Below are 13237 nucleotides of genomic sequence, written 5' to 3'. Positions count from 1 at the left end.
GAGATCAGAGGTTAGCGAGAAGCTGCTCAGAGCTTAAACATGGCTGCCACGTTCCGCATCAGATTATCTGCTCACTGAAACATCTTCAGCTCGAGATGTCAAACAAGGAAGACGTCATTTCCTGCTTGTATTTTCAGCAACTGTTATGCTGGGTTTCCCCAGGAAGCAGCACGGCGGACCACATTCATCATCTATGCTAATGATCAGCAGTAAGCACTAAACCAGAGAAATGATTACCTGCATGCATTAATAAGTCTGGTTTATTAAGACGTTTCATTGTGTTCTCTGGCTTTTAAAGAACCAAAGTTTCAGGAATGTCAGACTGACCTGCAGCATCGCGTTAGTCCGCTTAAAAACTCGCATCACATCTCCAGAAACAGGAAATATCAAATAATGATCAGAGAGATGTGCCCAGTTAAGCTTCCTAAAATAAGAGCTGGACGTGATCGACTTAAATCAGAGTAACACTTAAAACCCAATTCATCTATCTGTGCAAGTAGAGTGAATGTGAGCGGTCTCCAGAAAAATCCACAACTGTGTTTTTTGTCCAACGCTTCAAACAGCAGCAAAGTTTCCGGTTTAACACAACTGTTTCTTTTCATTATAAGAAAATAATACGAAGAAATCCATTCGGATTTATTTCAATAACAAGTCAACTTCAGGATTACTTTGTAACCCATTCTTAGTTTGAGAATGCGTTTTAAATCACATCATTATTTTTATCAAATGTATTAAAATTTAAGATTTGCTGATAAATATGACTGTAAATAATAAATTTAAATATAATCCTGAAAGGATTTTAGTTCTCTGCAAACATTTCATGACTTTTTAATTTGACATTTTTTTAGCAAAAAAAAAATTAAGTCTAAACAAATCTTAACATTTTTATTGAAATTTTCCTAAGTAATAACATACAAAAACTAAATGGTGAAAACAAGTACTTTTTTTATAATCTCCGACATTAAATTAATCCATTCTTTTTTTTATTTCCAACATTTTTTGAAAATTTATTTTGTTCATTAAATAAGATATTAATCTTACTGAATCTGATATTTTAGAATACGTTTGTCGAAAATGTTTGAAATTGCTTGTAGAAAATTTAAAAAAAACTAACCGTCAAACACGCAATTCTGACAAAAAAAAATACTAATTTAATGAAAAGGTTATTGTAAGTTAACATACTTTGCAGACGCACCCCACCCCCATACAGCTGGAGTTTTAGAAAACCAGGCTGGAAAAGGAGCTAAAATATATTTAAAATTACTTTCGCCTTGACAAAGTTCCTTACCCTTAAAAAAAACCTGAGTTTTCTGCTTTTTTACTTCTAAATCATCACGAACAGAAGCAGCTGCGGAGCAGAAACAGCCGAAAATCGCTTCAGGAAACGGGAACCACAAAGACTGCCAGCGTTAGCTGACTTAGCCGATTAGCTCGCGTGGATCGCTTTTACGCTCTCTCACCTTTAAACTGTAAAAGTTCTCACAAACAAATATCTCCAGCCGTGAAAGGAGTCGAGATCTTCATGGACACGACCCCAAGAGCTTCTTCACAACTCAGATGTTCCGTTATTTTGTCGAAGACCGTCGGGATGGAGACGCCTGCGGCTCTGTCGTTCTCGTTGTCGAGAGCAGAATGACGTCAAGTCAGCGGCACTCGAACCGTTTCCGGTAGAGCCCGTCAAAATAAAACACGTTAGTTTGGTAAAATCTTTGTATTAAAGCAAAATAGATATGTTTTGGGGAATTTGTAACGTTTTATTTGTTTCGTACAATGATTACTAATTTCAACGCCTCGTAAAACTTATTTAGACGATGTTTTTGTCTTGGGAGACACCGAAGAGCTGGAGGAGAACTGGAAGACTCCAACTAGTCTTTCACAATAAAACGCAAGACGGGGATGTGACGTGAAAATACCAAAAACACGATCACTTCAACTTTTGAGCTGGGATGTTGTAACCCCCTAATGATAAGTTAGCTATGAGCATTCGTTGTCTTGTCACGTGTAGAGTGCTAGGAGGCGACGAGGATTAACTAAACATCTGATTAGAGATGGACAAGGAGGCATGGCACCTACGTCATATCCGGTAACCTAGATATTAATGCAGCACGCAGATGTGGGGACTGGTTCCCATAGAAACAAGGGAGAGTGTGGGGGTTTACTGTGTTCATGCTGCTCTCTTTCATTCAGAGGCTTTGGAATGGCTGTGTGAGTGTGTGTGTGTGTGTGTGTGAGTGTGTGTGCTAGCCAGGAGACTGCTGCTGCGGCTTTTGCAGAACACACATCACCAAACATCAAGATTATGAAAAATATTAATATTTATTCAAACCACAGACGTTAGCCTCAGAATGAAATACACAAACACCGACATCTGAAACCAAATTCATAAATACACAAGAGACTTGACCCATATAGATGATTCTGCTTGAGGGTCCCTCCCCCCTCCATTAAACAAATCAGCATCAAAAATGTTAAAACGTATAAAAAAATAAATAAATAAACATGAAACTCTGATCCAGAAGTACACAGGCTTTTTCCCTGATGGAGTTTTATGATTAGGATTAGAATATCTACATATTCTCAGCAAGGAAGCCATTTTCAAACCACTCGAGGTGCATTTCAGAATCATTAATAATAAAAACGCAGACTAAACACTCCTCACATGAATAAAACAGCCCAGCAAACCGGAGACGGCTGGGTTAAAGAAGCCTCTGTTTTTACGGCCATGGTGGCGTTGGTTCCTATTGTAGTTTGTCTTTGTTGGACTTTTGTCTCGTTGCTGCATTCAGTGTCTCAGCACCAAACCCTAAAGCTGTCCTGATCTGTAGATAATTCATTACTATGACTGAATGTGTGGATTATGTCCAAGTGGCCCATTTCACAGTCAGATTGTTTTCTAATCAGAGACTTTCATTTATGGCGCTAAATCAGATCCGGATCTGGTGATATTTAAAGCACCCTCAGTCTGAACAGTCATGCAGTTTTTCATCAGACTTCTTTGAATGAGACAGATGAAACGATTGTTCTCAGAGAAGGCAAAAAGCAGTGAAATCACAGCATGTGGCTTTTGTAGGGTCTGGAGTCGTGTTATTACTGAAGCAATCACAGTTCAATTCAATTCAAGTTTATTTATATAGCGCCAAATCACGACAAGAGTCGTCTCAAGGCACTTCACATGGTAAACATTCCAATTCAGGTCAGTTCATTAAGCCAATCAGAAATAATGTTTCCTATATAAGGAACCCAGCAAATTGCATCAAGTCACTGACTAGTGTCAGTGACTTGATGCAATCCTCATACTAAGCAAGCATATAGCGACAGTGGAGAGGAAAACTCCCTTTTAACAGGAAGAAACCTCCAGAGGATCCTGGCTCAGTATAAGCAGCCATCCTCCACGACTCACTGGGGATCGAGAAGACAGAACACACACACACACACACACACACACGCACGCACACACACACACACACACACACACACACACACACACACACACACACACACACACACACACACACACACACACACACACACACACACACACACACACACACACACACACACACACACACACACACACACACACACACACACACACACACACACACACACACACACACACACACACACACACACACAAAGTAATGTGTCTATAGTTACATTGTGATTTCTTAGTAAATATTCTATTAGGCGAGAGATAAACTTTATTGTATTTATCCTAGTGGATGTATAATTAAACGGGTAAACTAGTAGTAGCACATTCAACGTCAAAGAGAGTAAAAAGTTATTATCAGGAGAGGGAGAATGTTTAAGTGGTTAGCAGCAGTGTGCTAGATGATGGCCCCCTCCATGAGGCCACCACAGCTCAGCAGAACATCGTTGTAGCTTCTTCTGGGGAGAAAACACTTAGAGAGAAAATAAAGTTAACAGGAATCCCATCGGACCAGATGATGTGTTGCATCTCGGCAGATGCTTCCAGCTGGACCTCCTCTACATGCTGAAGATGTTTCCCAGTTTATGAACCGACAGGCTGACTCTTCCCACCAGTTTCAGCTCATCCTTCAGGTGTCGTCCCACCTGCTCCGAGTACAGGAGATCACAGAACACCCAGATCTCCGCCCGCTCCCTCTGGATGTTGGCGTTGCACGTCGGCAGCCTGGAGCTCTGCACAGACCGGCTCAGAGAGCGCCACACCTGGGGGTGGGGGGGTGGGGTGAGGCAGGAGGAAAGAAAAACGTCAATGAATGTTTTAATTATCAGGTTCCTCTAAATCACAAAGTTTACTTCAAACTGAAAACTAGAGGTGCTGAAAAAAATCGATTCAAGTCTGAATCGGGATTCTTATTTATAAAGATTCAGAATCGATTCACAAAAGTTCCGAATCGATTCCAGGAACTCAAATGTTTGGCATGTTCCAGGTTTGAGATGCACTTTTTTAGTCTTTGTTAGGAGAGTCAGTACTCCGTTTACTTTTGTGGTCCCATAAACTGGGATGGTTTATTTTTGAATCTGCTGATAAGAGGGGACTAGAATGTCATTTTTTTCCATACTCAGAAATTTGAGATATTCTCATATTTATTTTCCAAGTTGATAAATGAGTACTCGGGATTACTCACGTGTTTATTTGAAGTTACTGATAAATGAGAGAAAACATTTTTCTTTGTAAGAAATCTGAGGCACTTTTTTTAAACAGAAGAAAAAAATAAAAGAAAATATCATTTCTATAGCGCCTCTCAAGATATAAATCACGAGGCGCTTCACAGAAACAAAAAAAATGTAAAAATATAAAAAAGCATTTAGAAAATGTTTAAAAATATATTAAAATGAGCAAAAAATAAACAATTGTGATTAAAAAAATGTTAAGAAAGAGAGAGAGTGAACAGGAAAGAGGGAAATCAGTGGATCCTGAGGAAGGTGGAATAGGTGGGGAGAGCAGAATAAAGAGAGAGAGGTGAAGAAGGTCATACAAAAGCCAGCCTGAACAGGTGAGTCTTCAGCTGCTTTTTAAAGGAGACCACTGAGTCCACTGATCTCAAGCTCAAGTTGAGGACTCAAATGTTAAACTTGTTTCTACACATACTTGAAAAGTATTTGACCATATTACTTTCAAAGTTACTGTTGGGTAACTACAGACTTGTTATATTTTACAAGGTAAGCAAAACTAAATGTTGCCTTTTGGTCAAAAGATTGTGTCTGTTTGGAGTTTTAGAATCACTTTATTTTACCTTGTAAATTTGTATTTTTTTTTAGCATGACCAGTTTAAAGTCAAATAAAAAATGTCCCGTAGCTTTAACTAACTTGCACAACAAAGTAGTTCATCCTGGAACTGACACTCTTTGTTAAAGGGACTTTACAAAGTTTTGAATTTTTATGCTCGTGATTGCCCCCTCAGGCCAAAAGAGTAACGGCAGCTTCAATAGTAGGCTCGTGCACGAGGCGCACATGCTGTACGTGCACACTCCTTAACGAAAATAACAGCTGAGACAGTCCCTTGTGTGTGTGGGGGGGGGGGGGGGGGGGACAGAGGACAGGAGAACGCGCAGCTAATTAATTAAATAATGTGGTTCTGTACCTTTCTCTTCAGCACAGCCGACAAAGGTTTATGATGGGTCAGTCCTCCTGCATGCTCAGATCATTCCCTTCCCTTGCTTGAAAAATTGTTCCAGAATAAAAGTTGAACCCACATCTTTTTTATCTGTGAATTCAATGCCGTTCGGCGAGTCTCAAATAAAAATTTGGGCATCTTACTGTAAAAAAATATACCATTAATGTAAAAAAGAAACTCTAAATAAACTATGTTCACATCCAGAATCAAACCCAGGTCTTCTGCATGAGAGTCCGACGTCTTACTAGGTGAGCTAAAGCGCCAGTGACGTCTTTTGTATCTGTAACATTTATATCCTTGATGACAGCTGAAACAACGTTCAAAGAACGGTTCGGAGTGAAAATGGCTATTTTGTTGCTAATTTGCAGGAAATATCTAGAAGAAAGTTCTACAGAAAGTAGCTAAGGGTCCTCAGAAATGTAGCTAGCTTTGTCACTAGGCGTTAGGAACAGCGACAAAGTAGCACTGCCTCTCTCTCTGCTGCTAAAGCTACGGATAGCAAATGCTACGGCGATGCCTGAGCGTGAACGCGCATGAAGCAGCCTGCTCGACCCGAGCATCTCTCTTTTTCTGTGATTTTACAGAAAAACAGGCAATCACATTAAAAATGCCAGGGCTCATTCTACAGGACCAGGGCGTTGCAGGAGAATGTATGAAGAAGACATTTATTATTTCTATACATGTTCTGGCTGTCACACTTCCATAATGTCCCTTTAATATTGATTGTGAATCGATTTAAATTGAGAATCGATTCTGAATCGAATCAAATCGTGAGTTGCTCTGAGATTCACATCCCTACTGAAAACGCAGATTTTCTCAGTTACAAAACTAAACTAATTCAAAGTGGTAAACTGTATAATCGATGATTTTATAAATAAAATGGATTTTATAATAATATTTTTTATTATAAACAGAATAGATGAAAGGATGCTGTTGTAGTTTCTTTCATTGTTAAATAAAGTGCTCATTTCTTCTTATTATTATTCCTGATTTTACTGAAATATTTTCAAACTCTGACTAAACAAAAATTCAAATCTAAATCTTCCACCTAAATATTTGACTCATCATAGAAATGATGCTGATCAAACAATCTTAGAGGGCAAAACAACAAGCATCAGTTCAGAGGTAATGCCATTAAAAAAATCTGATAGGCTATTATAGTTTTTACTTCGTAAAAATAAAAGATGGGGAACATGTGCAATGTTCAGACCTTTTGAAAACCCCAAATAAAATAAAATGTATAAAGAAGATAATGGAAGTTAATAAAGATGACCGGATGGAGCCATAGAAAAGGAATAAACTTGTTTTGAGAGACATGAAAATTTCTGATGAGTCTTTGAGATAAAATGACTGAAGTCAGCAGAAAAACGGCCTAAAGAGAGAGATAAAGATCCACAACCGCATCAGAAACACAAACCATCATATCTTTTTTACGGTTCAGCTGTCTGTTCCACCTGTGAGGTCACCGAAGCTGCCGAGTTGGTTTCTGTGACCGTGCTGGATGAAAAAGTTGTAAAGCTGAACATCCACAGGTGAATCACACACCTGTCCTGGTTTGTGCTGGGACGTCTGAAATTCTAAAGAGGTTTGTGTTTCTGGAGTTTTGTTTGGAAGACTGAACAGATTTGGGTTTTTATGTTTGAACTGGGAAGAGTTTTGTTTTAATGTTTAATGGTGAAATCTGTAGTAATGTAATTCTTTTTGCTTTCCTTGACGTTGGATGTGCTACTACTAGTTTACCCGTTTAATTATAGACTCACTAGGATAAATACAATAAATTTTATCTCTCACCAAATAGAATATTTACCAAGAAATCACAATATAACTATAGACATGTGTGTGTGTGTGTGCGTGCGTGCGTGTGTGTGTGTGTTGGGGGGGGGGGGGGGGGGGGGGTTCTGTCTTCTCCATCCCCAGTGAGTCGTGGAGGATGGCTGCTTATACTGAGCCAGGATTCTCTGGAGGTTTCTTCCTGTTAAAAGGGAGTTTTCCTCTCCACTGTCGCTGCATGCTTGCTTAGTATGAGGATTGCTGTAAAGTCACTGACACTAGTCAGTGACTCGATGCAGTTTGCTGGGTTCCTTATATAGGAAACATTATTTCTGATTGGCTTAATGAACTGACCTGAATTGGAATGTTTATTATGTGAAGTGCCTTGAGACGACTCTTGCCGTGATTTGGCGCTATATAAATAAACTTGAATTGAATTGAATTTTTATTTTCGTCGTCTTCCTCCACTTATCCGGGTCCGGGTCGCGGGGGCAGCATCCCAACTAGGGAGCTCCAGACCGTCCTCTCCCCGGCCACCTCCACCAGCTCCTCCGGCAGGACCCCAAGGCATTCCCGGACCAGATTGGAGATGTAACCTCTCCAACGTGTCCTGGGTCGACCCGGGGGCCTCCTGCCCGCAGGACATGCCCGAAACACCTCCCCAGGGAGGCATCCAGGAGGCATCCTGACCAGATGCCCAAACCACCTCAGCTGACTCCTTTCGATCCGGAGGAGCAGCGGTTCTACTCCGAGTCCCTCCCGAATGTCCGAGCTCCTCACCCTATCTCTAAGGCTGAGCCCGGCCACCCTACGGAGGAAACTCATTTCGGCCGCTTGTATCCGCAATCTCGTTCTTTCGGTCATTACCCAAAGCTCATGACCATAGGTGAGGATTGGGACGTAGATGGACCGGTAAATCGAGAGCCTGGCTTTCTGGCTCAGCTCCCTCTTCACCACGACAGATCGGCTCAGCGTCCGCATCACTGCAGACGCCGAACCAATCCGCCTGTCGATCTCCCGATCCCTCCTACCCTCACTCGTGAACAAGACCCCGAGATACTTAAACTCCTCCACTTGAGGTAGGACCTCTCCCCCGACCCGGAGGTGGCAAGACACCCTTTTCCGGTCGAGAACCATGGTCTCAGATTTGGAGGTGCTGATCCTCATCCCAGCCGCTTCACACTCGGCCGCGAACCTACCCAGCAAGAGCTGAAGGTCAGAGCTGGATGAAGCTAGGAGGACCACATCATCCGCAAAAAGCAGAGACGAGATTCTCCTGCCACCAAACTCGACACACTCCACACCACGGCTGCGCCTAGAAATTCTGTCCATAAAGGTAATGAACAGAACCGGTGACAAAGGGCAGCCCTGGCGGAGTCCAACCCTCACCGGGAACAGGTCCGACTTACTACCGACTATGCGGACCAAACTTTTATTTTTGTCTTTTATTTAAAACAAACCAACTGGACCAGCGCCACTCCCAACACACGGGCAAAAATGAAGACGGTGCCGATGCATTCGAGTTTAGCTCAGTTCAGTAGGAATTTTTTGGGTTTTCTTTTTCTTTAAAATACTTTTTGGTGAACTGATAATATATAAGAAACAAATAAATACAGCTTTCATTTTCCACCAGGGCTGTGGTTTAAAGCAGCCCTCTGTGCACACAGGCTCAGGGTTGTTTCATGGTCTGACCTTTTCGATGTCCCCGCAGTTGTCTTGGGTGATGACCCACTTGGCCCGCTGGCGGAGGTGCAGCCCATGGACGGACACCATGTGATCAAACTGTCTGGAAAGAGACTGTGGGTTTTGCAGCAGAACCCGTCTCTGTGTGAAGACGCTCCAGGACCGTCTGATCGGTGAAGCATCTCTGTCCATCTGAGGTTGTTTTCCTGGAGACGTTGGGGTGGTTTCTTTCACTAAGAGAAGACTGTTCGGGGTTTCTGAGACAAAGAGAGGGTCTTTGTTTGATTTTGGATCATCTGGTGGAGTTTCTGCACAGACTTGCTTTATGATGTTGTTTTGGGATTCTGTGCCAGCGAGGAAATCCCCCGAGGTGATGACAGGAGCAGGTTTAGCAGGTCTGATGGGCAGCCGGTGGGCTGCTGTGGAGATGGGGAACCAGGGGCTGAAGGCTGGGGGGCTCCGACAGGTGAAAGGCTTCAGAAGCTTTTCTGTCCTTTCTAACAGACAGCTGAGCTGGTCTGCTGATCCAGACTGATAATGCAGAACCACATCCTCCATACAGGCAGGTGGGAGTCAAGGGGTTGGTGGGACCACCTTCCTCTTGTTTTTGTGAAGCGCCTCGTGATTTTTATCTTGAGAGGCGCTATAGAAATGATATTTTCTTCTTTTTTCTTCTTCTCCTCGTCATCTGCTTCCTCATGGAGGAGCAGAAACCTGTGGAAACAAACAGCTCTTTAGATGATCTTACAGAGAAAAATGCTTTGTTGGTTTATTCTTAAATTTTCAGCAGAATGACGATGAAAAAGTTTTGAAAAATAAAAGAACATTTCTACTTTTTACAAATGTTTGCTTTTTCTCTCACCTTGACAAGGAAATAAAACGTAAAATACAAACCAAATCTTATTCAAGCTTTAACGTTCACATTTCAGCCAAATCTGCTGTCTTTAAACTAGAGATCAGTCAGGACATTTGAACTCTGGAGTCAGAAACAGGAAGTGTTGCATTCCAAACTGTTTTGATTATCACATTAATTAGACAGAAATCTCTTCAAACGTTTATCGGAATCTTGATGTAAACCACAAACCTGTTAAACTAAGTATAAAGCTGACTAAAAAACACGAAGCGAACAGAAGCTAATGTTTTTTGCATTTTCCGACATGATGCTAACCTTTCTCTTTCTACAGTCACTGATGTTAACACGCTACCGAAACAAAAAAACAGTACTCGGTTTAACTGTAACTTAACTTTCATTTTGCAAACACAAATAAGATATTTTTTAAAGTTTAGGTCGAATTCACAAACCTTCAAAAGCTGTAGGGGGAAAAAAACTGAATTAGAGATGTTTTCTCGAAAATTCTCGCGATGTTTGATCTTTATTGAAATCTTTATTGAAAACAGGACATTGACAGTACTAAAAAGACCACAGAAAACAGCCGAAAAACGTAACTGCAGCTTTACTTTTCCTTTAGGTCTCTTTAATTTTAAACTGCTACTTTAAGCTCCCTGTTATACACCTGTTCTTCTCCCTGTTATTTTATGTTGATGGTTAAAGAGCAAGTCACCCCCAAATAAACTTTTTTTTTGCTGATAAACTAAATAAACGAGTGTCTAATCGTGCTGCAGACAGGTGTTGTCAATAATTTGGCACTTCAGTGCATCTTAGTTAAAATTTAAATATTCTGCCTAAACTGTCAGTGTTGTGCCGTTGTCAGGTAAAAACTCTGCCCTGTATTCTAATTTAAATCTGCCCCCGCTATTGGCTAAGAGGTATGCTATGATGAAACATGAAGTGGGAGTGGAGTTAGAATCTGGTAGGGGGTGACTTGCTCTTTACCAACTGCATAATTGTATGCCTACAGGTAAACTGATTCGTGTTGCTGAAAAGTCCAGACCTGTTTTGAACATAATTTTATGGATATATGGAGACACCCAGTCACTCAGAAATTCTCATGGTTTAATTCAGCTAATAAATCAAGGATCGACCATTGGCTTATTATTAATGACTTACTTTTATTTTATGACTTCATCTCTGATATATCTGCTGCCCCACTAACGGACCATTAAAATTAAACCAAAAAACAACACTCATAGAATAAACAAATATTGGAAATTTAACTCTTGCCTTCTCCAAAATGGCCATTACTGTAAAAAAAAAAATAAAGTCACATTTTACAGATATTGTAAACTCAAAAGAGTTAAACAGTCCAACCGCTAAATGGGAATTTTTAAAATACAAAATCAGACAACTTTCCATTTCATTTAGTAAGCAATAAAAACGAACTTCAGGTTTTAGAATTAGACATCATACAAAAATTAAACTTATATTGCTGAAACCTAACCCATCTGAAATAGACAAGCAAAATGTTCTAACCCTTCAAATAAAGTTGGATAACATGTACATACAAAAAACTAAAGGAGCCTTCATTAGATCGAGAGCCAAATGGATTGAGGAAGGTGAGAAAAACATTATTTCTGTAACCTAGAAAAAAGAAGACAACAAAGCAACTCTATAAACTCTTTACTAATAAATAATGTTGAATCCACGGATGAAAAATTAATAGGACAAGAAATATTCAACTTTTACCAAAATGTATATACTTCCAAATTTTCAGCCCCAGATTCTCATGCATTTCTAAACCATATTGATTCCTTCATCCCTAAAATAGACGACTCCTTCCAAAATACCTGTGAAAAGGAAATTACGATGAGCGAACTAGACGAGGCAATCAAAAGATTAGCGATTAATAAAGCACCTGACCCAGAAAACACCATCCCTAGATTTAATATTAATGTTGGAATCCCACAAGGTTGCCCAATCTCACCATATCTCTTCATTCTGGTCACCGAAATGTTGGCATTGTGTTTAAAAAACTGTGATAACATTGCAAAACTAAATGTTCTAGGCACTGATCTAGTTATAAGTCAACTTGCAGATGACACCACTATTTTTTTAAAGGATTCGAAACAAATTTCTATAGCCATCCAAAAGATTCAACTCTTCTCTGATGCTTCAGGTCTGAACCTAAATCTAAAAAAATGGGAACTTAGCCATTCACGACACACGGTTAAAAGAAATGCATAATATCCCTATAAAATCTGAGGTTAAATATCTGAAAAATGAAATCTTCATCTCCACAAAGCTTTTCAGCAGATGGAAGCATGAAGTGCTCCAAAATCTCCTGATAGCTAGCTGCATTGACCCTGCCCTTGATAAAACACAGTGGACCAACACCAGCAGCTGACATGGCACCCCAGACCATCACTGACTGTGGGTACTTGACACTGGACTTCAGGCATTTCCCTCTGCCCAGTCTTCCTCCAGACTCTGGCACCTTGATTTCCCAGTGACGTGCAAAATTTGCTTTCATCTGTAAAAAGTACTTTGGACCACTGAGCAACAGTCCAGTGCTGCGTCTCTGTAGTCCAGGTCAGGCGCTTCTGTCGCTGTTTCTGGTTCAAAAGTGGCTTGACCTGGGGAATGCGGCACCTGTAGCCCATTTCCTGGACACGCCTGTACACGCTGGCTCTGGATGTTTCTACTCCAGACTCAGTCCATTGCTTCCGCAGGTCCCCCAAGGTCTGGAATCGGTCCTTCTCCACAATCTTCCTCAGGGTCCGGTCACCTCTTCTTGTTGTGCAGCGTGTTCTGCCACACTTTTTCCTTCCCACAGACTTCCCACTGAGGCGCCTTGATACAGCACTCTGGGAACAGCCTATTCGTTCAGAAATGTCTTTCTGTCTTACCCTCTTGCTTGAGGGTGTCAATGATGGCCTTCTGGACAGCAGTATGGTGGGTAGACTTACCCATGATTGCAGTTTTGAGTAATGAACCAGGTTGGGAGATTCTAAAAGCCTCAGGAATCTTTTGTTTAGAGTTAGTTGATTCAGATGATTAGGCTAATAGCTCGTTTAGAGAACCTTTTCATGATATGCTAATTTTTTGAGATAGGACTTTTGGGTTTTCATGAGCTGTACGCCAAAGTCATCAATATTAGAAACAATAAAAGGCTTGAACTACTTCAGTTGTGTGTAATGAATCTAATATATATGAAAGTCTAATGTTTATCAGTACATTAGAATTTAACTTAATCACAATATGCTAATTTTTTGAGAAGGACCTTTTTATTCAGCAACTGAGAATTCTGTCCACCTAGAACAGGCCACTCACCTGATGTAAACAT

The 13237-nt window shown here is 40.7% G+C and overlaps 1 protein-coding gene across 1 annotated transcript; it reads right to left on the bottom strand.

The window, feature by feature from the left end:
• Positions 1-3847: 3847 nt before the first annotated feature.
• Positions 3848-10432, bottom strand: shld3 (shieldin complex subunit 3). Its single transcript, XM_015960336.3, has 3 exons — positions 10359-10432; positions 9066-9770; positions 3848-4191 (listed from the first exon to the last, which is right to left on the bottom strand). Exons 2-3 carry the CDS (start codon positions 9612-9614, stop codon positions 3988-3990), a joined length of 753 nt encoding a protein of 250 aa, XP_015815822.1. The 5' UTR covers positions 9615-9770; positions 10359-10432; the 3' UTR covers positions 3848-3987.
• Positions 10433-13237: the final 2805 nt, after the last annotated feature.

Source organism: Nothobranchius furzeri, chromosome 10, assembly GCF_043380555.1.
Source record: "Nothobranchius furzeri strain GRZ-AD chromosome 10, NfurGRZ-RIMD1, whole genome shotgun sequence".
Lineage (NCBI taxonomy): Eukaryota > Metazoa > Chordata > Actinopteri > Cyprinodontiformes > Nothobranchiidae > Nothobranchius > Nothobranchius furzeri.
The sequence above is the reverse complement of the archived record's forward strand: the minus strand, read 5'-3'. Positions and strand labels throughout refer to the sequence as shown.